The sequence below is a fragment of the Dryas octopetala genome, chromosome 2 (genome assembly GCF_963921425.1).
Source record: "Dryas octopetala chromosome 2, drDryOcto1.1, whole genome shotgun sequence".
Classification (NCBI taxonomy): Eukaryota; Viridiplantae; Streptophyta; class Magnoliopsida; order Rosales; family Rosaceae; genus Dryas; species Dryas octopetala.
The window spans coordinates 23472874-23497995 of NC_141367.1; the positions used below are offsets into that span (position 1 = coordinate 23472874).

Sequence of the window (25122 nt, forward strand, 5' to 3'; positions counted from 1 at the left end):
AAATAAAATTATTTGTTTCATCTCAATTAGTCATATTATGTACTATATTTATTAAAGTCTTTCCAATCTTAAACATAGATTCTTGCATTTAGTGCTCAAGATCTATTGTACTGTGCATATATTAGAGTCCATGACTCAGGTCATAGTTCATGACTAATTGACTATTCATGGCCCAAGTATTCCTTGACCTCCAAACCAATAGCCTTGAACCTCATGACCAACCATAACCTTTAAATTTTGTGCCAAGAGTTGTGTGTCATAATTACAATTCATCACCCTTAACCGTGGGCCTCAAAAGTTGAGACTTTGGTCTCATCGCTTGAGACATGACGCCTGGGCTTGGGGCCTAGGGTAAAGGGCTCATGGCTTGCAGATTGCGAGTTTGGGATTTGGACTTTCCTATGGTTTTTCTTTGTGCTAATGGAGCCCCTTGGTTTGTTGTTCAAGGCCCAAAGCTTATGCCTCGTAATTGGAGTTTGAGTGGGTAGTAAGGTATATATACACGGATTACGTGATACTATCAATTAAATACATATATTGTTAATGATCATTTAGTCCAGTAAATAACATATAGTCTCTTTTTATCGCAATAAATATTTTGAGTTCAAATTTAATAAACGATAATATTTTGATTGTTAAAAAAAAAAAAAACCGAACACATTGTTGTTTATATATCCAAATAAAAAAGGCCATATTGTGCAAATAGTCCATGTGCTTTTATATATTGCAATGTTACTCATGTGATTTTAATTGTTTTAACAATGCTCATGTGAGCAACTTTAAATTATAACCAAGGCTAATATTTTCAATGCTTTTTAGATAAAATGTAGCTTCGTAGAGAAAAATATCACTAAACTAATAATTAGTTAGTAAAAATATTTCCAAATACACTCTTATTAACTGTATCCAATACAAAATAAAAAATCTTATGATTATCTTAGAAGTTATTATGTATAATTGTAACACCTTTGCATACCAATTGCCAAGTAGGATATTTAATATGGAGTAACTAAATATGGAACAATTAAGTAGGTTCATTATACACACATTTCTAATGAATTAACTAAATCATAAACAAATAAATAACCTATAAAGGAACCTACATTAACTAAATCACCTATACTAACAAATAAATATAATAAACTTAAAGACAATTTTCAGTTGTATGTTTCTTATTCTACTATATATGGTTGTCGACACTCTTTGATAGAGATTGCATTCCACATATTAATTTACCTAATGTGATTATAGAATGGCATTATGTGTAAATAAACTAAATCTAATATGGATTATAAATATTCTATATGGCTTTTGGAAGTAATGTTATACATGCAGCTAGGGACAAATTTGAAATAAAATAAACATTAAATAGAATGAAGAAATAGGAAATCCCAGATTTAGGGAAAAAAAAAGAAAGAATAGGCAATGGGCGGTAATAATGTCACTTTATTCATAACAATAATTATATGCTATAGTTTTTTTGTATGTTTCGGATTTCCATACTACGTATTTATACTTTCATCATGCCAGCTTCGTAGGGAACCCCGCTGGGAAAGATCCACTTGTCACCCAAAACGAACTTGCCGGGGGTGAAGTCGACCGCGTGCTGGGCAGTAAGCACCTTCTTTCCGCGCCATGCGACCCTCTTGGCCTGTTCGGCGCCGGGTCCCCTGTTCCCGAACTCACCGAACCAGCAGTTGTTGTGGTGGAAGGCACCACTCCACTCGGTCCACCCCTCGGGCTGGATGACGTCATCGATCTGTGACTGCATGACAATGGCCCTGGAGAAGCTCTTCCATGGCCGGCCGAGGTAGGCCTTGTTGGTGTTCTTCACGGGTATGTAGTCGGGCTCGCCGGTGATGGTGCAGTTCTGGAGGATGATGGCGGAGGGCTGGCGCCTGTCGCTCCTGCCCTGTGCTGTCACCATGCAGTACTGGTTGGGAAGAGGCTTCCTGATGATGGTCTTGCAGTTCTGGAACACGGCGGCGGCGTCACCAAAGATGAAGTCGATGGTGCCGCTGATGGTGCAGTCGCGGTAGAATTGCCTGTGGGTTTGGGTGTAGAGGGTGTCTTGGTACCCGTCCATCTGGCACCTGTAGAAAATGGACAGGTCAGACTGCACACGGAGGGCCACGGCTTGGTGGCCTTCCGGTCCGGCTGTGTTCTCAAATCCCATGTCCTTGGCAATGAAGTAGTCTCCAATAACAGCTGTAGCAGTCAACAAAAAATATTAAAATGAATATGTTAATATTGATATGAAAATAAAAATAGAATGAAACTAAGGTATTACCGAATGTTGCGGTGTTGAAAGTTTGGACCCCCTCGGCGAAGTTCTTTCTACCGGTGACCTTGGACTTGGTGGCGCCATCGCCGATCATCATGACATTGATCATCTTCTTGTCAATAAGCACAGACTCGTCGTAGACTCCTTCCTTGACGTAGATAATGAAGACCCTGTCCGATCGGTCCAAGGGGACATCCTTGAGAGCTTCGTTGATGGTCTTGTACTTGCCGGTGCCGTCCTTGGCGACGACGACGTCGGGCTTGAGGGCCTGTGAAGTGGTGTCTGCGAGCTCCAGCCTGCGGATGTTGATCCATGCGGGGATGGGCTTTCTCCCGGTGACCTTCCCACTATTGGTGGCCTCCAAGAGACGGCGGTTGGTGTTGGTTTGGATGTTGAGGGCGCCGAACATGGTGGCGATCTCGCTGACCATGGCGAGTCCGTTGCTGGTGAGCTGTTGGGATGTGGTCAAGAATTGCTTCATCTTGGCTCCGGCCTCACCGGTGGTGTTCTCGAACCCGTCCAAGCAGGTCTGCTGGTAGGTGATGGCGCCGCTGAGCCAGATCTTGACGTCCGCCACGTAAGCGTCCATATTGGTAATGTCAAAAGTTCCCAACTTCTGGAACGAGTCGGAGAGGTCGTTGATGGCGAACTCCAAGAGCTCCTTGCAGTTCTGGAGGGCCTGGTTGGCCATGGGGTCCTTGGCCAAGTCTTGTATGGTGTTGGACTTCTGGATGACCTCCTTGATTTTGTCCATGGCCACTTTGAACCCGACCCGGATTAGCTCTTTTGGTTCAGTCAAGTTTCCGGCCGCGCTGCTCAGGCTGCTCTCGCAGGTCTCTTTGTAGTCGGTGGGCTGGCAGATGGCCTGGATCGCCTTGGTTGACGTCGAAACGTTGCCTTCCGATTTCTGGCCATCCTGTTTCGTTAGCCCAACAGCCACGGCAACTACCATAGCCACCAGAATAAGAGCAGAGACGCCAATAATGGCGAACTTCTTCTTCTTATCACTCCCGTCACCGCTCATTTTCGATACTATTTTTAAAAACTACTTTTTAAATAGCGGTGCCGGGTTGGTGGCTGAAAAAGAATAAGAAACAAATTTACTTTTTTATTTTTCAGGTGATCAACTATTGAGAGCTGTTGGGGCTCCCTTATTAGTTATTACTACTACTGCCCTGAGGAATGTCTCCTCCAATGGAGGTATATATACGGAACGAGGTCACGAAATCTGAGGTGGGAGAGCACTCACGAGTCACGACAAAATTGGGGGTCGTTAGGCTACTTTTTCCGAATTTGAGATATATCTCTATATTTGATCGAGTTCGTTTTGTTATTCAAATGACTGGTAAGGCTTAACATGTGGCTCCTTCAATCGTGGACTACCACTGGCTACAAGTTTGGTGACCAAAGAGATGTGCAAACACAGAATTGTTCAATTAAGCTTAAACCAAAAGATAATGCTTGTTATATATGTTGTTATTGTTGGAGATATGATTAAATTTCATATTTATTTTTTAAATTATTTGGGGTTTTTTTTTTTATAATGATTTCATAATAATTTACTTATGATTTAATGTGTTACAGTACTCATCACTCGCTCGCCATATAGCTATGTTATATATAATTTATATTTATTTATTAACATATTAAATAAATTTGATAACAAAGTCTTTTTTTGAATCACAACAAGTATATATTATAAATAATAATATATAATTGATTCATACATCGCTATTTATGTGTATGGTAATGTTTATAAAATATTGACATGTTATATTGTTAAATTGTCAATTTAAATTATAAATTTTAACAATAACTCAATCAATTATCATTGATTCAAATGAAAAAATTAGTAATATATTCATGATATGTTACTGTACATCTACATGATATTTATATACACACATATACATAAAGTACTAATATATATTGATCATTTGTACGTTCATGCACTTAATATTATATACTAGTTAGTGTACGTTATAGTAAGGCTTTTACATATTAATATTTTAATCATCCAACGGTTAATAGAATACATGCTGAAAAAAGAGAGTGAATGACATATCTTATCAAGCAATTTTTAGTGTTAATTGAAAACAATACATTCATCGATTTATCACAATTAGTACCCAATTACAAAATTAGATAATTAAACAATTTTCAGTTTGCTTTTTGATATAATCTTTAAAGATACCTAAAAAATGAGTAGATCATATGGCCACATTGCAAGATGGGTCCACTTCACAAATAAACCTCCAAGTTAAGTGCTCATGAACATACATCCTCATTGGATCCCGGCCCCTATATACATTAATTATGTATGTGAAAAAGTATTTTTGTTTCCATACTATGAATGTAAGAGTAATTAAACTTGAAGTTCAGTTCTTAATTTCACGAAGTAAAGAGCCTAGCTAATTATGTAACGGTTGTTGAATCTTAGGGGCATTTTATACCCGTTGTGTAATAGGAAAAATTATTTTGTATAATATGTACGAATGTCTTATACTTTTAGGGTATATATAGTATTAATAACGTCTACTAATATTTTAGACGTGAATTAGCTTGTTACACTATGTGATGATATTATGGTTATACAACACGATTTCTCGTAAATCGTGTAATCAAATGACTAAATAAGTTAATTGAAAGACATATACACACAAATTAACACATGAAATTGCATATCTTGTAATAATGACATTCGTTAAATATTGCAACAATTCTAACAACTTATTATATTAGAATTTCTTAATATCATTATAATATATATTAAATATATATAAATATACACAAAGTCTCTTGGCATGATGCCTGTTTTTTAACCAAGGAACAAACATGAGTATTTCTATGATATTTTGTCATTTTATATGCTATTTTTTACAGGATTCAACATGCATGTTAAGGTATAGGGTTCTATATTTTAAGGTATAATCGAATTATTGTTTGAGGTTATATTTTAAGTTTTAACTCTCGAGTTTTAAGCGGTAGCCCAAAACTTAGAAGTTAAAACTTAAATTCTAACCGAGGAACAAAATTAAACACAAAATAATGTGAGTTATAATCAAGGAATAAGTTTCGATTAATGATTTATACCCTTAATAATTAAACACTACCAAATTTAAGATCAAATAGTGACAAAAAGTCATAAAACATATGTGTCCGTTCTTTAAGCGCCTTCACTACAACGACTGCCTTGTCAATGATGGCAAACCTCTGGTCAATGGTGGTACACTCTCTTTTCAATACGCCAACACCTTCCTCTACCCACTCAAAGTTTCCGCAGTCCATTGCCATTGACAACAATCACCTTAATTATTAGCTAGATTTAGAATAACACACTACATGACATTGACAAAACCACAATTATATAAACCACTCATCACCCATGCATTGTGCCTGTTTTGTGGTTCTGCTTTTGCTTTATGTCCTTTGATGGCTAAATCCCTTTTTGGGGTTTGATGGGTTTAGAGTTTTGTATACTTAATTCAAAATGGTCTTTTGGGTCTGGTGGATCGGAGTGGGGGAAGGTTCAGTTCAGCTTGCTGAAGACTTGCGTGCATGGTGTGTCATGGTGGTGACTGACAGAGAAGAGAGGGTTGACTGGGCCTGGACAATGAGTTTTGACTTCTTTTGGGCCTGTGTGTATATAGTTATATACTATATAGTAAAGGATTGTTTTACTCCATTACTGTGTGGGAGATATATGCGGGATTGAAACTGTGATTAGAGGAATGTTCCTTTTGTTAAAATGTTTCTGAATTCTGAGAAAAATGTGGCAAAGAGATTTTACTTCTGACACCCATCTGCTTGTCTTTTGTTTTTGGACATGATATCACATGGCCTTTTAAAGAGTGTTCTTAGTTATATTAATTCTCATATTTACAGTGGCTCTTCATCAACTACTAAGGAATCGAGATGTTCTACTTACCCATAGGATTTTCATTTTCTATTCTTCTCTTTTTTGGGATTCGGGAATAGAATCATTTTTCTGCATAAAAAATTAATATTACAACTACATAATACAAATTTGGAACCACCTCATCAAATTGCATTTGAGTCCTTCTGTGGCTTTGATTTTGGCTTTCAGGAAGAGAAATGCAGCCACTCTCTCTTTTTTACGTTCTCCATATACCTTTTCTTTTGTTGCTCCTAATTCACAATTCAGTGTAATTTTATGATGAAAATAACGTCTACTAATATTTTAGACGTGAATTAGCTAGTTACACTATGTGATGATATTACGGTTATACAACACGATTTCTCGTAAATCGTGTAATCAAAGGACTAAATAAGTTAATTGGAAGACATATACACACAAATTAACACATGAAATTGCATATCTTGTAATAATGACATTCGTTAAATATTGCAACAATTCTAACAACTTATTATATTAGAATTTCTTAATATCATTATAATATATATTAAATATATATATATATATATACACAAAGTCTCTTGGCATGATGTCTATTTTTTAACCAAGGAATAAACATGAGTATTTCTATGATATTTTGTCATTTTATATGCTATTTTTTACAGGATTCAACATGCATGTTAAGGTATAGGGTTCTATATTTTAGAGTATAATCGAATTATTGTTTGAGGTTATATTTTAAGTTTTAACTCTCGAGTTTTAGGCGGTAGCCCAAAACTTAGAAGTTAAAACTTAAATTCTAACCGAGGAACAAAATTGAACACAAAATAATGTAAGTTAAAATCAAGGAATAAGTTTCGATTAATGATTTATACCCTTAATAATTAAATACTGTTAAATTTAAGATCAAATGGTGACAAAAAGTCATAAAACATATGCGTCTGTTCTTTAGCAGAGAGAATGTTTGTACATATATACATACATACACACACTTTGATTGTCGAGTGTATGAGCAAATAAAATACACCAAAATAGTGCCAAAGGTTTGTATCTTGAAGACATTCGACCTTGTGTAATGAGAGGAGCTTACCTGTCCCGGTAACTCAGGGACATGTGGTATATATCCCTCCATAATTTCTCTCTTTCTCTATTTGTATCTCTCTCTCTAATTGAGATAACATATGTTCCTATAACATGGACATATAAGTTATTCTCTTGTGTAATAGGGGACAAATAACTTTCTTTTAAGATAGAACATTTTATAAGATCCACGGTCTAACATATAAAGTTTTATATTCAATTTAGTTCACAAACAATTCAACTTCGATCATAACCAGTTTAGGTCTAGGAAAATGTTACTAAATTATAAGTTTATAACTAACTTTAATTTGTATTAAACTTATTTATTAAAAAATAGTTGGAAAAAAACTTATGTAATAAAAGGACATTAACGTTATTGTCCTTTTATTAGTAATAATTTTTTGATTTAAAGGAGGAAGAAGGATATCTCCAACGTACATTGTGAATTATGAGAAAGAGGGGATTTGAATTAAGACCTCTCTCCACTTTGATGTTACTAAAAACCAAGGTAGTTGATCCACGTCTATATTGCATGTTAATGTTTGTAATAAATCAGAAATTTATTTGGGGCTAGACCATGTATATATATATATACTTGCATTGAAAAGAATTGTGATATCATTATTCCATGTAAGAAAACAAGAAAAAACAAAATTAAGGAATGGGAACAGATTGATCATAATTAAAGACAATAATCCACAAAATTTATCTGTCCATAAATTTCATGAATGTAGGTTGTGTAGTGGTGATAAGGGCTGGGTGGGTTTTAATTCAGGCATTGATCATGCCAGAAACATAAGGGACTCCACTGGGCCTGACCCACCTATCACCCTCAAACCACTTGCCGGCGGTGAAAGCTTGAGCTTGTTGGGCATTAAACCTCTTGAAGGTAGGCCAGTTGACCCTCTTGGAGGTGTCGGCGCCAGGACCTCGGTTACCGAACTCAGCGTAGAGGCAAGTTTGGTGGTTATTGGGTGCGTTTGGATCTTGCCATTGCATATACCCTTCAGGCGCAATGATGCCATCAATCTGGGATGACATAAAGATGGTCCTTGCGAATTTCTTCCATGGCCTGCCCAGGTAGGCTTTGTTCTTGTCTTTTACGGGCAAGTAGTCTGCCTCGCCACCGATGGTGCAGTTTTGGAGGACAATGCCTGTGATCTCGTTCGGGTCATCCCTGCCTTGGGCTGTCACCATGCAGGCCTGGTTGTCCATTGGCTTCCTCACCAGCATCCTGCAGTTTTGGAAAAGTGCCAGCGCATCACCGAAGATGAAGTCGATGGTGCCTCGGATGGTGCAGTCGCGGTAGAACTGCCTGTAGGTTTGGGTGTAGAGGGTGTCTTGGTATGCGTCCATGTCGCAGTTGTAGAAGATGGAGAAGTCTGACTGCACACGCAGCGCCACTGCTTGGTGCTTTGCGGCTCCGGCTGTGTTCTCAAATGCAATTCCCTTGGCAATGAAAAAGTCTCCAACCGCAGCTGCGCGCATGCATGCAAAGTAGGGTTTAATTCATAGCATTAATATAACATGTCAGATATCTGATTTATGTGACACGGCGTACTTACCAAATGTTGCAGTCTGCATAGTTTTAACTCCATCTGCGAAGTTTTTGCTACCGGTGATCCTGGTCTTGGTAGGGCCATCACCAATCATGAACACATTTTGCATGGTCTTATCAACAGTGACATACTCGGCGTACACTCCCGCCTTGACGTAGATAATAAAGATGCCGTTGCTGTTCTTTGGGACCATTTTCAAAGCATCGGTGATGGTTTTGTACTGGCCGCTACCGTCCTTGGCCACCACCGCGTTGGGCTTAAGGTTCTGCGGCGAGGCTGTGAGGAGGTCCATCCTGCGGCCCTCAATCCATGCAGGCAAGGCCTTATAGTTCCTCACTCCGCCTTTGTTCTTCTTGGACTTGCCATTGTTCCCACCACCACCGGCGGCTAGGAGTCGGCGGCGGTGCGAGTCCGACGAGTCCACACTGAGAGAGCTCAAGAGCGAAGACACTTTGCCGACCATGGCAAGGCCGTTGCTGGTGAGCTCCTTGGAGGTTTTCAAGAAGCCTTTCATTTTGTCCCCGGCGTCCCCGGTGGTGTTCTCGAAGGCATCGATGCAAGTCTGTTGGTGGCTGAGGGCTCCACTGAGCCAGACCTTCACGTCCTCCACGTACTCGTCCATCTTGTTGAAATCAAGGGGGCCCATTTTGTCGAAGGAGCCAGCCAGATCCTCAATGGCTGAGTTCAACACATCGTCGCAGACCTGGAGAGCCCCTTTGGTGCTGGGGTCCTTGGCCAGCTCTTCCAGCGTGGCCGACCCGTCCAAGGCCTCGTCCAGCTTCTTCATGGCAACCTGAAACCCGATCTTGATCAGTTCTTTCGGGTCCGTCGTGTTCGCGCCCGCCTCCGACAGGCTCTTCTCGCAGGTCTCCTTGTAGTTGGTGGGCTGGCAAATCGACTGGATTGCCTTCGTCGACGTACTCGCCGACTCGCCATGGTCTTGTTTTTTGCTGTGGGTGATCCCCACAGCCACCGCCACCACCATGGCCACCAGGATCAGAGCAGACACGCCGGCGACGGCGACCTTCTTCTTCTTTGCGTCACCGCTCATCTTGAATAAATTAATAAAAATAAATCAAGATAAGGAAACAAGGAAAGAAAAAAAAAATGTGAATTTTTTTTCCCCTTTTCTACTTTTTTTGGGTTATATTTTCAGCGAGCTATAGAGCGCTGTGGGGCTCGCTTATTTGTTGTACAGATGATGGTGCCCCTGAGGCCCTGCTCTGGTTTGGAAGTTCTTGTCATGTGGAGGAATTTAAAGGGGCGGAGGGGAAGAGGCAAGCCACAAACTAAAGTTCCGGATGATTGGGATATGTGAGGTAGGAGACCAGTCAATCGATTGGGAGTCGCGACAAAATAGAGGGTGGTGAATCATGTTTACTAAATTTGGTAATGGGTCAAATACAGAGGTAACGAAGTCTTAGATTGCCAACTGTGTGGCTATGAATGATCGAACCACTGAAATTACCATGTACCATTAATTGGCCTAGCTATCTAGAGTAGAAGTACGTATTTCTCGATCTTTATCCTTACTGATCGAATTAAGGACTAAGTTACTAATTATTAAATAGTGCTTAGGGTATATACGTACATTTATTTTTCTTCGATTGCTCAGTTTAGTGATATGCTTAGTAATTATACTGATCTGGTTCCATGATTAACCTAATTCATTTCACTTTAGATATTGTTGCTCTATGGGCCGGAACAAAGAACAAGTATTACTTGAATGCATGCATGGCTTATTTCTTTGCTTGAGGGGAAAAAATCAGGCCTGGATTTGTAATGGCGCCGGAACCAAAAGTTGCATCCTCCAGAGTGTTCTATTAGAAGGCAAGTTTATGCAGCATCTTAATTTGTGATGGGAGTGCCATGTTTCTTTTTTTTTTTTTTTTGGCCACTGGAGTGCCATGTTTCATATGGTGCTAAGGTAGTATATATTCTCTTTCTCAAAACCCTTAATTGAAAACAGCTAGCAGCTTTCAGTGAAATTAAATAGGAAGTCGATCGATCATGTATCTCAATATTTTCGTCCAATTAAGTTAATTAGATGGCTATATATACGCGCGCGCGTGTGTGTGTATAATATACTTTGAATAGTTTGGGTGTAAGACTAATTGAGGTTGAATTAGGGAGTTCTTAATTCTACTAAAGGTCAGCTTCAAAAGAGTGTTATATCAGCTTGTTGGACATTCAGTAGAGGAACAAAATAAGTCAGAATTGGAAGACATACACGTACACACACGGACACAGAAAATTGCAATGTGTACATCTAGTAAGGATGATCACATTTTCCAATGCAAGCTTTCTAATTAGTTTGATTCTTTATATTACTAGCTAAGATATATATTATATGATTATATATATATATATATAGATATATATACGCTTCGATTAGTTGAGTATATAGACAATTAAGGTTGAATATATATTGAAGTTCCTAGTTAGACCAAATACTTTCAAAGATAGATTGTTGCATCTTATAGATATTCAACCGGCCTTGTGCAGTTGATATGATAATCTTTTCTTAGAATAATGCATTTTATACACGTACCTCAGTTGGATATAAGTAAAGATGAATTGACTTTTATATTCTCTTTATTTCGTTTCATTACTTAATTAATCTAATTTAAAAATTTTTGTTTAGTTTGCACGAATTTTAAAAGTTCTCTAGCCAACACTACTTCCAATAATTTGCATACTATAATAGTAATTATCAACCATATGTATATACATTGGACTACAACCAATAGTAATTATCTACTTATTATTTGTCAAATTTTAATGTTATATCAAGTACGTACGTAATCAAACCAAGAAAGTAGTACCCCACTAAAAATAAGGGTATTAGACGTCACAACAAAATTTGTGTGCAGAATTAACTGTAAAATTTTGTGACTAAAATATGCTGTGGCTTTGTCGTGACTAAAATCCATGACTAAAAGTTTTAGTGACAGCTACTGTGACTGAATATGCTATTTATTACAACACCTTCTGCGGCTAAAAGTTTCATCTATTTAGAGCTTAATTAGGTTTTCATTTAGGGGTATCATCAACTTAGATTTTAATAAATTTTAAAATTTATAAAATCTATCAAAATTCAAGGAAATTGGCTAAAATTCTTATAGAATTTGTTATGTGTAAAAAATGCATCAAAATGTATCCAAATTATTCACTTAATGAAATTTATGACTTTCTGAAGACACATGAATTTCAATTAAATCCATTAAAATCTTAGTTGGAAACAATTTGATCTCTATGAAATACATTAAAATATGAGTTGTGGACACTTAGATTTTATTGGACTTTTAAAATCCAATGAAATTCAAGTTATGAACACCTCCCTAAAAGAAATATTTGTTAGTGAGATGTATATTTAGTAATTATATATTTGTGACTATATATAACATTAGTGGACAATTAACATTATACAAACGCTATTTTATACCCTAGAAGGGTATTGGGTAAACTCGTCGGCCTATATCTCTTGGCAGCGTTACCAATATATATATATATATACAAGTTCGATCAGGTGCGAACATGCGAACGTGTCGCCAAACGTTCAGTAGCTTCGTCGAGCGTTGGCAATGATTTTTTAAAACAGGCGAGTGCTACAAGTAACGCTTGGCACTGCTTCCTTCACTGAGTTTTGAAGGTATATCCTGATGGGTTCACTCATCCTCTCTTAGGTTATAAAATGGGCTTTATGGAGGCCTTATGTTAGGGTTTAGTTCTAGAAGTCTAAAATTTCAGAGCTAAACTATAACATAAATGCCGACAAATCAGTGTCGAGCGCTCGGTGCTGCAAAATTTTGCACTACCGAGCACTTGGCGTAAACGTTTGCACTTGAATGAGACTTTAAATGTATATATATGACTAAATTTCAAATGACAATGATGCCAATTATTAAATAGTTGGAAGGAAGACCCTTTAGGAGTTTAGTTCCAACAATTCAACTTCGAAGTCATAAGTATATTAATTAGGTTTATATTGTTATTGTATATAGTACGAATATACGTACAATAACAATATATTGAAAAAAACAATCATATGAGAACGCTATATATATACAAGTCTGGAAAAAAATTGGGTTCTGCCTATAGTTATTGTCCCTAGCAAGGTTTGTATTGTTAATGGTTATAATTACTAACTTTTTTTTGGGGTGACTACATTCAAAAAATTTTGGTATCATTCCTAGCTTGTGAAAAAAGAAAAGGAATGGTAGCAAATAAGATATTCCTCAAAAGCTGTCTACAAATTTTTTGAATGTGTGGTTAAGGATTTCGATTTACAAAGACATCATGCCGGAAGCATAAGGGACCCCACTCGGCTTGACCCATCTATCACCCTCAAACCACTTGCTAGCAGTGAAAGATTGAGCTTGATCGCCAGTCAACCTTTTGATGGAAGGCCATTTGACCCTCTTGGAGGTGTCGGAACCAGGACCTCTGTTTTTATACTCGCCGAAAAAGCAAGTTTGGTGAAAGTTCTCCTTGTCCCATTCTTTCCAGCCTTCCGGCTGAATGATGTCATCAATTTGTGACTCCATGACGATGGTCCTCGAGAAGTTCTTCCATGGCCTACCCAAGTATGACTTGTTCTTGTCCTTTACGGGCACGTAGTCTGCCTCGCCGGTGATGGTGCAGTTTTGGAGGACGATGGCGGTGATCTCATTCTTGTCTAGCCTGCCTTGTGCTGTGACCATGCACGCCTGATTCTCCAGCGGCTTCCTCACCACCATCTTGCAGTTCTGAAAAAGCGCCAGCGCATCACCAAAGATGAAGTCGATGGTGCCGGTGATGGTGCAGTTGCGGTAGTATTGCCGGTAGGTTTGGGTGTAGAGGGTGTCTTGGTAGCCGTCCATGTGGCAGTTGTAGAAGATGGAGAAGTCCGACTGCACACGCAGCGCCACTGCTTGGTGCTTTGCGGCTCCGGCTGAGTTCTCAAATCCAATGCCCTTGGCAACAAAATAGTCTCCAAGTGCAGCTGCATGATGCACATGTACGTAGTTACGTACAATATATGTCGCGTCAAGTTAATTGTATGCCAATAAATTGATAATATAAGACTTACCAACTGTTGCAGTGTGCATAGTTTTGACTCCATCTGCAAAGTTTTTGTTACCGGTGATCCTGGTCTTGGTAGGGCCATCACCAATCATGAACACATTGGTCATCGTCTTATTAATGGTGACATACTCTTTGTACACTCCCTCCTTGACGTAAATGATAAAGGTGGTGTTGCTCTTCTTGGGGACCATCTTCAAAGCATCGGTGATGGTTTTGTACTGGCCGCTGCCGTCCTTGGCGACCACCGCGTTGGGCTTAATGCTGTTTGGAGTGGCCGTCAGGAGGTCGAGCTTCCGGGCCCCGATCCACGAAGGCAAGCCATGGTACTTCCTCGGTCCAGAAGTCTTGGACTTCTTGCCCCCAGGCGACGCCCCCAGCAGTCTGCGGTGCGTGTTGACATCAACATTGAAAGTGCTCAACACCTCAGACACTTGGGTGATCATGGCCAGTCCGTTGCTGGTGAGTTCTTGCGCGGTCTTGAGAAACTTCTTCATTTTCTCTCCGGCATCCCCGGTGGTGTTCTGGAAGGAGTCGATGCAAGTGGCTTGGTGGCTTACGGCGGCGCTCAGCCAGACCTTGACGTCCTCGACGTAATCCTCCACCTTGGTGATGTCAAAGGGCCCAATCTTGTAGAAAGAGGCGGCGAGATCTTCCATGGCAGAGTGCAAGACCTGCTCGCAGACCTCGAGAGCCCCTTTGGTGGTGGGGTCCTTGGTCAGCTCTTTCAAGGTGGTCGAGTTCTTCACCGCCTCGTTCAGTGTCTTCACGGCCACCTTGAACCCGGCCCGGATTAGCTCCTTCGGGTCCGTTGTGTTGGGGGCCGCCTTCTCCAGGCTAATCTCACACGTGTGCTTGTAGTGGGTCCCCTGGCAAAGGGCCTCAATCGCCTTTTTCGACGTACTCGTTGACATTTGCTCCCCGCTGCCGCCGTTGTCGTCGGATTTGTTCTCGTTGGATGTCATTCCGACGGCCACGGCAACCACCATGGCCACCAGAAGCAAGGAAGACGCGCCGATAATGGTGATCCTCTTCTTCCCGGCGCCGTCAGTGTCACCGCTCATCTTGAATGAATCAATAAGTTTGTTAAAATAAATCAACAGTACCGAGAGATCAGAGCGCTGTGGGGGCTCGCTTATTTAAGAGACAAGTTTCGGTGCCCCTAAGGCTCTGCTCTAGTTTGGAAGATGTTGTCAGGTGGAGGAATTTATAGGGAAGACACAAACCTAAATTAAGTTTCTCAATGACAGTTATTTCTGTTAGGCAATATGAGGTTAATTGGGCAACCACTCATCAGAAGTCGCAACAAAACTGAGGGTGCTTACTGCTTAATCGTACGTGCTTTCTAAATTTGCTATTGGCTCAAATGACTTATCATTTGGGGAAATCAACAAGCTATTTTAGCAAACTAATTAATTATAATTGGATAAGACTAGTTAACATTTGGTACGTTCATTAGATTTTGGATTGGCTTGTATGATGGGGTTTTGACTAAAAGTTGCCATCATGCTTTTGCCAAAGATGGGTACAGACACAACTGTTTACTAGGCTTAGAGTTGAAAGAAAAATGTTTTCTGTCGAGGTTTTGAAAATCAAGTGTATATATCATTTACATAAAGAACATATTATTAAATTTTATATTTATGTTATTATAAAAGAAATTAGAGCACTCATTTCGAGATTAATTGGTGATGAGTGGAGCTAGACACCCGACCCGTATATATCACTATATAAATTGGGCTATAACTTTTCATTGTAAGGCAAAACTTTATATTTTCACACGTATATGTGATGTCATTTGAATCAAATTCGTGAACAATTTATATTAAGTGACATAAAATATGTACATACGAATAAACGAGAATCGAAAGACATAATACATGTATAGGATATATTGTAATCTTCCATATATTGTATAGTAAGAATGAGATTGAAATTATGTGAAATTGAAATCCCTTTACAAAATCAACTATATATTTGAGCTGTCTATATAATACCTTTATGCGTCACTTGAGCAATGGGTAGCCAACGTCCTGTTTTAATAATTATAAATAGTATTACATACACCGATTATCAGTCTCATTCTTTCAATCAAAGTTGGGATCGAGCCAATTCGGTCCTTCAATTCCTATTCAGTTTCTGATGTCCACAATTAATGCATCTTCATCATCTTTCTCACTAAACTTTCAGTCTCTTCTCCACTCACAAATAGCTCAAATTTATCCACCATCTGTGTAATCTTAACAACCTGAAAAACAATGATGAATCTTTGACCACTCAAGCACCACAATATTTGTATCATAAACAACTCAAATTCTGCAATCAGGTCAATCCTATATATCAGTCACAAAATGAATGCTTATATAAGCCAGTTGAAACTTGTTTTTTGTTACTCTTGTCCCACATTGACCAAAACAGAAAAAAACCAAAGCTTTATAAACCATGCTACGTGGGCTTTAGTCTGCCGAGCTAAGTTGCGCTAGCTTTTCACTCAAGTGAGGGCATGAAAGTGGTGGAACAATGGTTTAGTTCCCATGGGCTGGGTTGGCTGTTGCAACTTACTAGCTTGCCCATTCCAAGTTGAGAGTTGGGTCATGTGGTTTGGGCGAAGGTTTGGGCTATGTGGCTTCTAGAGTGGAGGGCACAGCGTGAGGCTGGCTTTACAGAGCAGCGACAACCTCCCTCTCTTGACAGTGGAAGGATTACAGGCTAGTGCTCAGTCAGCCCGCATTGCTTAGTGAGCTGATCCAGTTGAACCACCATTTTTTTTGCTTTTTTTAGTTTTCTTGTTTTTTCCCACAAAATTAATCATATTCATCACATAGTTAACAAATTTAGATGGTCATCTTGATTTTTCCTTGCCCAATGGCCCGACTTGATGTCTATCATTATCAACTTGGTCATTCTTGCTTTACATTGTGCTTTTTGTTTTGTTTTAAAGATTATTTCCCTATTAATGAGGCTAATTTGTAAGAGTTCTTATCATTGCCATGGTGCATGACTGGTCTTTTTATTTCTAAAGTTTGACAAAGAAAATATGCACAAAATAATGATTTTATTATATTTTTTCCGAGTGTAATGAAAAGCTCAATTTTGATTCAAATAGTTCCTGCATATTTTTATATTCATTCTTTTGATATAAGGAAAAATATATTCCATAAAAGGTTTTCAAAAATACAAATTTTATGACGACAAACATGTAGAATCATAAGATTCATAATATGTTATGGCATTTTCAACTTGAAAGAAACTAACATCACGGGATCTAGACACCCCCAAATAATTTATTTTGATAGGAGAAACAGTACAAATTATTGAACAAAATACAAACAGTAAAGGAAGAGCCTGAAGGAGGAAGAATAACAAACAGATCACAAGTTGAAAGAGAAACAGGGCCTGCTTCAATAGATTTGTTACAGACCTCCACTCTGAATTGTTATATTTTGTTTATTTTATAGGAACTTTTTTTTTTTTTTTTTCATTTTGACATCAACAATATTATTGATCCTAAAGTTTTTTCAAAGTTAGTAACTGAACTTTAGGCTATGTTCGAATTTGATACCTGAACTCTAATTTGTCCGAATTGCATACTTAATTTTTTTTATTTTGTATTTAAGTGGGCCATTTGTCTAAATTAATAACGGAAGTATTCAAGCCCAGGAGTATTTCAATAAATGTAGCTAAATTGTTTACCTAAATGGCCAAATGAATATTCTTGGGGGTAAGTTTGTCTTTTCACCAACGCCTTCTTCTAATGTGCTATTCTTCTCTCTGTCCCCACCCACGGCACTTTTCCTCCTAGGGGTGGGCATAATAACCGACGCACCGAACCGAACCAACCGAATAAAAATCGAAAATACACCGAGTTGACCAAAAAAGTCAACACCGTAAAAAAAACCGAACCAAACCGTTTATGGACGGTTCCGGTTTCATGCTCACTTTGCCCGAACCGCACCGTGTAATTTTTTAAAAATATAATTATATATTTTTATGCACATTTTATACATTTTATACATTTTTTTTAACCCTAAAATATATTTTATATAACCCTATGAGTTTAATATTCTATATATTTAATAATTTTTTAGTATATAATTTTAGTTATATCTTATATAATAATATTAGTATATTCTATTTCTATATACTCTATAGTCTATATAATAATGTTTTATGTATATAGAGTTATATATATACTATACTCATTACTCTATAGTAGTTATATATAATCTTATATATAGTTATAATTTATAATTTAAGCAAGTTGTATTTATTTTTAAATTTTAAATACTAAGCAAGTTAAGTAAAGTTCAAAATTCAAAGTTATATTTGTATTTATTTAATTGGTAGAATGGTAGTTCAAAAACCAAATGTGAGTACCAACAAAATTTGGGCTTAGGCCTAAACTTTTGGGCCCAAAACCGTGCACGTTGCACCGAACCAAACCGTGCTTGCAATGGTTTGGTTTGGTTTTTCTCTATTCTGTCCGGTTTACAACACTGAACCACAGCGATAAAATACTTCTGGCACGGTGCATGGTTCTCGGGGTGAACTGAGCCGAACCGCACCGTGCCCACCCCTATTTCCTCCTCCTCCTCATTCCTCTTCTTCTGTTACTTTTTTGGATTCCCAACATTCAAAAAAAAAAAGGGGAAAAAACCTTATGCAAATCCTCACACTCAAACTCACCCTCGTACCCCACAGTCCCTTACCCACCTCATTCTTCTTCTTCTTCTTATAAAGCTATTGCAGATCTCCCCACAGCACACCCACCTTCTTCTTCTTCTTCTTCGTCTTTTTCGTCTTCTTTTTCTTCTTATTCTTCTTATCCTTCTTCTTATTAATGTTTCAAATCTCTGAAAAAAAATAAAAAATAAAAAACACACAAGAAAACTACTGCAGATCCCCTCCACCCAGCCTGTATCACCTCCTACTCTTCATGAAAATTTTTTTTTTTTGAGGTTCGAAACGAAACTATTGAAATTTTGTTATTGTTTTAATTTAAATTTTCAATAAAATAAAAAATTCTTTCAAAATTTCAATATTTTTGAACTCTCAAAATCCGAAATTTAATTCTTTGCTTGACTGGCAGGCCACTTGGCACTTGGTCCTCATTGCGCATTTATCATAATTGCCTTTGCATATATGCATTTACCATTACAATCTACCAAGTTATTTTTTTTTTGTTAATGCTTTTTTGTTCATTTCTCTTATTTTTATTGCTTTTTGTTTTCTAAAGCTTGTAAAAAGACTTGAATACCAACATCATTTGGTACTTATTAGATACAAAATAAAAGATTAAGTATACAATTGGGCCAAATTAGAGTTTAGGTACCACATTCGGACACAACCCGAAATTCAGGTACCAAATTTGAAAAAAGACCCTTCATCCTATTTGTCAACTCTAAGTTTGTAACAGTATTACATTATTGAGTAAGAAAAAAGAAATCTTTTTTGGCGAAATTTTGCTCTGCAAGTTTCAGAGTTTAGCTCTCTGTAGTTCTAACTTGGCAATAGTACCCAAGTGGACTTCATCTGGACCATCTGCTATTCTCAATGTTCTTGCCGTGGCCCAAAGATGAGCCAGACAAGTGTCAGAAGACAAGCCAGCGCCACCATGCACTTGCATTGCCATGTCAAGCACCATCAGCGCCATGTTTGGGGCTGCCACCTGCTCCACATACCACGAATTTAGCATGATATATATACAATACACACACACACACACACACACACATATTTGATTGTTAGTACACCAGAATTTGATCCCTGGAGTTTAATTACCTTTGCCATTGCTATAGTCCCTCGGGCCTTTTTGTTTCCAAGTCTATCAAGCTGGTCAGCTGCGGCTAGAACCAACAATCTGGTTTTCTCCAGCTCTATTCGACACTGAAAGATAGAAAGCCGACTTAGAAAGAGTTCACATGCTATCCATCATTATTATGGCAAGAGATGAATCTAAAAATATGCAAGGAAGATTCAACTCAGATCACTTCTGGAATCATTTGAATGGCTGGAAAGCCTGGAATTCTCTTTCATCTAGGTTGCACGGTTGGTCTCTGTTTATAGAAACAAAATTTTCTCAATTATGCTATTAAAAGGTGTAGAGTTATCATACCTTCGCAATATCTGAACGAAATGAGCCTTGTTCAGCAATCAACTTTCCAAAAACTTTTCTACTAAGAGCCCTTTGGGCCATTAGCTGCATGCCACGCTCTGCAGCTCCTATTAGTCTCATGCAATGGTGCAACCTTCCTGGGCCTAGTCTACCCTGCAAGAATTTAAGTTATCGTTATTATCTAAAGCAAAACAAGGATAACTGCAGAGTGAACCTAGGCTATGTCCAGTCAAAACAGGACAATGGAGCTTATCAAAGTCCTTAATCATGTGAGGAAGTAATCAAATTGTTGATTATTATATAAGAATCAGATCCAACCTAAACTATTGATATCAAAACTGCACTAGGTTACTCAGAAAGCAGTGAACGACAGTACCTGTGCAATCTCAAACCCACGTCCTTCTCCCAGTAGAATATTCTTTGCTGGGACACGTACATTCTCAAATAACACTTCTGCATGCCCATGAGGTGCATCATCAAAGCCAAAAACTGTAAGTGGTCTCCTAATGTGTACACCTGGAGTTCGGATATCTACTAAGATCATAGATTGTTGCTTGTGCATAGCAGCATTGAAGTCAGTTTTCCCCTACATAGTACTCAGAAAACCTTCATTAATCATTTTTTTGAAGAGAGATAAACTTCATCAATTGTATCAACAATGAATTGAACAATTAATAAAATGCCATACGAGAATAACTAACCATGACTATAAGAAGTCTACACCTCGGATCCATAGCCCCACTTGTCCACCATTTCCTTCCATTGATGATATATGAATCTCCTTGTCTGTACATGCAGTTCAGAGGGAATCATAAATACATACCAGCAGAACCTCGAAGGAAATTACATATGACACATCCAGCAATTGTAAATATCAGTTAAAGACGCTTGGATGAAAATATTCAGAAACACTTCCTATTTGTTTTGGTTGAAGATACACTTCCTATTTAAACTCATTGAAAGCTGCTGTTTTGCATTCAATGATTTTGAGAAAGAGAATACTACCTTAGCACCATAAAAAAGAGGACACCCCTACACCCCTACACCCCTACCACAAAGATGCTGCATAAACTTACCTTCTAATAGAACACTCAATATTGGTTGCATCAGAGGATGCAACTTTGGGTTCTGTCATTGCGAACCCAGACCGTATTTTCCCCTCAAGCAAAGGAATAAGCCATTCAAGTAGTTGGTCTTTGTTCCCATAGCGCAACAATACCTAAAGTGAAAGGTTAAGTGTGGAAAGAAGTCATACAGAAGGACATACATATTACACGAAAGTATAATTATATGAACCATTGCACTATCAAAACATATGTTCCTCTGCATATCACTAAACTGAGCATCCCAAGAAAACAAAATGTATATATTCTAAGCACTTGTTACAGTAACTTATTCCTTAACCCCATCCAAGCGACAGTCTTTCCCTTATATTAGCAATTTGAAGATTTGCAAAGAATCCCTGAGACAATGATCTCAATGGATTAAGAGATGCTTCTCCAGATAGGAAGGTCAAATGGTGTGGTAGATCATTCATAGGCAGTTAATAATCTAAATCTTCCATACCTCCATATTTCCTGTGTCAGGTGCCCCACAATTGAACACTTGTGGAGCCCAAACAGAGCGACCCATGATCTCGCAAAGATATCCATATTCAAGGTTTGAAAGACCCGCGCCCAATATCTGATCATAGGTATCATTTGATAGAAGATGATTGCTTCCATCAAAAATTAATTTTCTTGCCCTGGCAGCACTATCAAACTGCACACAACACAAATGCAGGAGCAATTATGTTCATTGGGAAGAAATTATTCTGCATATAACAATATACTAGTTTCCAGACTGAGAAAAGTAAAACATTTGACACATACAGGTATAAATAAGTTCCATAGTCCTTCTTTCTTTGCTAGCTCCTTTAACCTCTCCTCCTCTGGATGAACCGTCCAACGCGAGGTAGACTCAGCAAGTTTGTAGAATTCTTTTTCCATGGGATATATGTGATCTTCCATGAACTTCATCAACCTGTGTTTGAATTCCAGAACTCTTTTGTTGGGGACAAACTTCCCTTCCCCTTTTGAAAATCCTTGATCTTCACTCTCTTGTCCAAATCTTTTCAAGTAGTCTTGAGCAACAAAAGCACCTTAGGCAACAGTTTGGTATATCCATACTCTTGCAAGTCATTAATGTTGAAAACTGCGAAAAATAATCAATCCATATGCAGAAAACATGTCCTTCAAGGCCAACAAAATTGTTAGATGGTATAGCTACCTGATGGAGGATGCTCGGGAAGTACAGATTCTCGTCTAATAAATGCCCATGCATAGTCTATAAGAAAGTTAGCTTTTTCCCTTGTTTTTCGGGCACTCTCACCTCCTGATGCATTACCCTGCATTGTGATGGTTAGTTCTTACTTATTTTCATTATATTACATCCCATGACAAAAGCTTGTAGCACAGAACTAAAAATTTAACAGTAAACTATTGCTCTAGAAGATACCATGATCCATCTATTATATATCCCTGCAAAAATTGATGCCCCACGGAATAAAGAAAAGGCAACATAAAACTTCCAATCAGCAAAAGGCCATGGCTTTCCCTGCATGACAACAATTCCAGTGTAAGTCTGTAAATGAGTAGAATTTAGTAAAAATTACCAAAAAATAAACTACCCACAATAACTATCCAGAGGACCATCAGGTGGAAAATGGTAACTTTAAAAACCATTACAAATACTGAAATTCAAACACTACTAAACTTAGTATGGGTGTAAAGTTCATTACATAACTTATCAAACCAAGGGGAAACTAACGAAATTAACACCACCTATTCTTAATGCATCTGACAACCACCTCATTATTTTGTTGAACGCATAAATTATCTTTTTAAGCCCAAGTTCAAAGAACAAATTAAAATTCTCAATAAATGCAAAAATTTCCTCGGAACAGTAAATAGCTTAGGATAATGAACACATAGATCACTATTTGTTCAATATTATTGTACTGTTGACTTACGGATGAAGAGCAGTATTCTGCCACATATTCTGCCTGAGAAGGAATCCCTTCTGGAACCCCAGTCAGCTCCATACCTTCACCATGTTGAGCTGTGTGAACCCCAAAGTCCACAATGTAAGGCTGAAAGGAGGAAAGTAGCAAACAATGTGGAAAATGTCCACATATTACAATTGTATAGACTATCTCTTTCCAAGACAAAGAGTTAAGTTTCGAAATTGTCCAAGTACCAAAGAGCTGTAAGCAACATCACACATTTGGTTTCCAAGAGTAGACAATTCCCAGTCAAGAATGCCAATCACCCGATCCTGCACATTTGGAGTTTTGCATCAGACATGCACTCAGATTATTTAAGCTGTTCAGAGACTGTAGATTTTCAACTTCAACAACATTAAGATCCATCCAAAGTATAACCTAGAAAAAGGAAAAAAAAAAAAAAAAAAAAGTAGACTTGTATTTTGTTACTGAGCATAACTTGTAAAGATTGAAATGCCAAACCTCCATAGGATGAAACACAAGATTATCAAGGCGAAAGTCCCCATGAACTATGCCCGCTGCAGCTCCTGAAGAATCTTCAAGAGGAATGTGCTGCCGTAACCAATCAATCAGCTCAAACATCTTTGGATTTCTCTCAGGCTTGCCCTCACCTGTTGAGGCAATATATTGCTTTGCCCATCTCTCTACCTAAGAAAATTATAGGACTCATAAGCCCCACTAAGTTATAAGAAAATAAATTTTGAATAATAACCCCTTCATGCTCATTTTAAGATTTCTATAAAAGCATATAAAGTTTCCAACTAGTACTCTTTTCCTCCCTTTCATGCTCATTTGAATAATAACCCCTTCATGCTCATTTTAAGATTTATACATGGGCAAAGAATCATCAGAGAAGCTAAAGTGTACAGAAAATTCATGCACCTGCCGTTTACAGTAGTTGTCGCGGCGCCCATATTTTTCTAGGCCTATGGCATCAACATCAGCAGAATGTAAGGATGCTAAAGCTTTTGCAGTTGCTCGGTAAATTGCCCTCCTCTTCTCAGGTGCTACACCCTTCTCAAACAGAGTAATAAAATATTTCAACCCAAAAGCTGATGATTATTTACCACAAAAAACCGACATATTATGCTAAAAGAACCAAGTTTAAAAAGAAAAAAAACCGCAACTAAAGCTATAATACCAATTCATTATGAACATAAATGATGAGGTGAAAGAGGAAATTAGTACCGGTAGCTTGGGGTCGACAAAAATGCGTCCTTCCAAAAACTCCATGATGTAAAAGGGGGTTCCGATGACGCTTGGATCGGTACACAAACAGAAAACTTTAGGAACCGGGACTAGTGTATGAGTACCCAATGCCTGTAGAACCTGTGGTTCCAAAAAAAAAAAAAATGAATCTTTTGCAGCTAAGCATAATATCTTATGATTCTTATCTACATGCTTGATTTTGATTACTAATAAACATTAGGAAAGAAATTCCTCCCTTTTCCTACATTTTCTGAGCAACCAAACAGAGAAGCACATCGAATTGTGACAAAATAACCAATAAAACAGTGAGACTTGACCTGGAACTCTCTCTCAACGGCATGAGCAGACTGGAGCAACTTCCCCGGAGGCTTCTTTCTCAAGACGTAGCGTTTCACCGACGCCCCCAAACCTGCCTCCATCAGATACGTAGGGTTCGATTGTCCATGCCCAAACTATGAATTTCATACACAACCAAACAATATCAAAATCCATAAATGCATACATACATACACACATATATAAATACACAGAGTGAGAACCTTAGAAAGAGTGAAATTAGAGGGAGAGAGAGGGAAGCCGGGGACGTTAGCCGAGGCGTAAGAAAGCAAGGCGTTCAGGTCGAGCTCCTGAGCCGGCTGGCTACCCATTTCGAATTTCGTTTACAGTTAACAAAGACGAAACCTTGAAACTGTGATCTTCTTCTTCTGCTCCAGCTTCTGCTCCTCTTCTATTCTTACCCGCTTAACTCAGTCTCTCTCAGTGATATTTGCCTAGCAAAAATCAATGAAAATTAAATCAAGGTTGAGGGAGCACGCGCTCGAGTGTTAGCTGAAAGCTACTCGCGCGGATTTTTGCACGTGTATAATTTTAGGGGGCGAGTTGGTTTTAGTG

General features: G+C 38.2%; 4 protein-coding genes and 1 non-coding gene across 8 annotated transcripts; 1 reads left to right on the forward strand and 4 right to left on the reverse strand.

The window, feature by feature from the left end:
* Nucleotides 1-1510: 1510 nt before the first annotated feature.
* On the reverse strand, nucleotides 1511-3889 carry LOC147294346 (putative pectinesterase/pectinesterase inhibitor 21). Of its 2 annotated transcripts, XM_086234028.1 has the most exons (3): nucleotides 3879-3889; nucleotides 2291-3291; nucleotides 1511-2208 (listed from the first exon to the last, which is right to left on the reverse strand). In XM_086234028.1, exons 1-3 carry the CDS (start codon nucleotides 3887-3889, stop codon nucleotides 1511-1513), a joined length of 1710 nt encoding a protein of 569 aa, XP_086090154.1. The 2 variants fall into 2 exon arrangements, with proteins under 2 accessions (XP_086090154.1, XP_086090153.1); XM_086234027.1 differs by lacking the exon at nucleotides 3879-3889 and having other exon boundaries at nucleotides 2291-3308.
* Nucleotides 3890-8012: 4123 nt separating this feature from the next.
* On the reverse strand, nucleotides 8013-9851 carry LOC147294347 (putative pectinesterase/pectinesterase inhibitor 28). The gene is made up of 3 exons (XM_086234049.1): nucleotides 9182-9851; nucleotides 8807-9142; nucleotides 8013-8719 (listed from the first exon to the last, which is right to left on the reverse strand). Exons 1-3 carry the CDS (start codon nucleotides 9849-9851, stop codon nucleotides 8013-8015), a joined length of 1713 nt encoding a protein of 570 aa, XP_086090175.1.
* Nucleotides 9852-13086: 3235 nt separating this feature from the next.
* Nucleotides 13087-14928, reverse strand: LOC147294348 (putative pectinesterase/pectinesterase inhibitor 28). The gene is made up of 2 exons (XM_086234113.1): nucleotides 13872-14928; nucleotides 13087-13784 (listed from the first exon to the last, which is right to left on the reverse strand). The coding sequence occupies exons 1-2, from the start codon at nucleotides 14926-14928 to the stop codon at nucleotides 13087-13089; spliced, it is 1755 nt and encodes a 584-aa protein (XP_086090239.1).
* Nucleotides 14929-16327: 1399 nt separating this feature from the next.
* On the forward strand, nucleotides 16328-16631 carry LOC147294349 (signal recognition particle RNA). Its single transcript, XR_015120975.1, has one exon.
* Nucleotides 16632-18844: 2213 nt separating this feature from the next.
* Nucleotides 18845-24975, reverse strand: IBR3 (acyl-CoA dehydrogenase-like protein). Of its 3 annotated transcripts, none has more exons than XM_086231336.1 (17): nucleotides 24771-24975; nucleotides 24549-24683; nucleotides 24211-24351; nucleotides 23905-24036; nucleotides 23485-23670; nucleotides 23217-23294; nucleotides 22990-23109; nucleotides 22476-22574; nucleotides 22248-22365; nucleotides 21851-22119; nucleotides 21546-21740; nucleotides 21056-21198; nucleotides 20681-20765; nucleotides 20356-20565; nucleotides 19980-20132; nucleotides 19646-19750; nucleotides 18845-19532 (listed from the first exon to the last, which is right to left on the reverse strand). In XM_086231336.1, exons 1-17 carry the CDS (start codon nucleotides 24876-24878, stop codon nucleotides 19341-19343), a joined length of 2469 nt encoding a protein of 822 aa, XP_086087462.1. In that variant the 5' UTR covers nucleotides 24879-24975; the 3' UTR covers nucleotides 18845-19340. The 3 variants fall into 3 exon arrangements, with proteins under 3 accessions (XP_086087462.1, XP_086087461.1, XP_086087463.1); XM_086231335.1 differs by having other exon boundaries at nucleotides 23890-24036; XM_086231337.1 differs by lacking the exon at nucleotides 23905-24036.
* Nucleotides 24976-25122: the final 147 nt, after the last annotated feature.

Bases quoted from the DNA above. Each gene is read 5' to 3' on its own strand.
- IBR3 (XM_086231335.1), bottom strand. From the start codon at position 24,878: ATGGGTAGCCAGCCGGCTCAGGAGCTCGACCTGAACGCCTTGCTTTCT. The intron at 21,741-21,850 runs GTATGTGTCAAA...TGTTGTGTGCAG, and splicing joins TATGGAACTTATTTATACCT to TTTGATAGTGCTGCCAGGGC. The intron at 20,133-20,355 runs GTACTGTCGTTC...AAATTCTTGCAG, and splicing joins GTGGGTTTGAGATTGCACAG to GGTAGACTAGGCCCAGGAAG.
- LOC147294347 (XM_086234049.1), bottom strand. From the start codon at position 9,851: ATGAGCGGTGACGCAAAGAAGAAGAAGGTCGCCGTCGCCGGCGTGTCT. The intron at 9,143-9,181 runs GTGGTGGTGGGA...AGAAGAACAAAG, and splicing joins CCGCCGACTCCTAGCCGCCG to GCGGAGTGAGGAACTATAAG. The intron at 8,720-8,806 runs GTAAGTACGCCG...GCATGCGCGCAG, and splicing joins TATGCAGACTGCAACATTTG to CTGCGGTTGGAGACTTTTTC.
- LOC147294346 (XM_086234027.1), bottom strand. From the start codon at position 3,308: ATGAGCGGTGACGGGAGTGATAAGAAGAAGAAGTTCGCCATTATTGGC. The intron at 2,209-2,290 runs GTAATACCTTAG...TGACTGCTACAG, and splicing joins TTTCAACACCGCAACATTCG to CTGTTATTGGAGACTACTTC.
- LOC147294348 (XM_086234113.1), bottom strand. From the start codon at position 14,928: ATGAGCGGTGACACTGACGGCGCCGGGAAGAAGAGGATCACCATTATC. The intron at 13,785-13,871 runs GTAAGTCTTATA...TGCATCATGCAG, and splicing joins TATGCACACTGCAACAGTTG to CTGCACTTGGAGACTATTTT.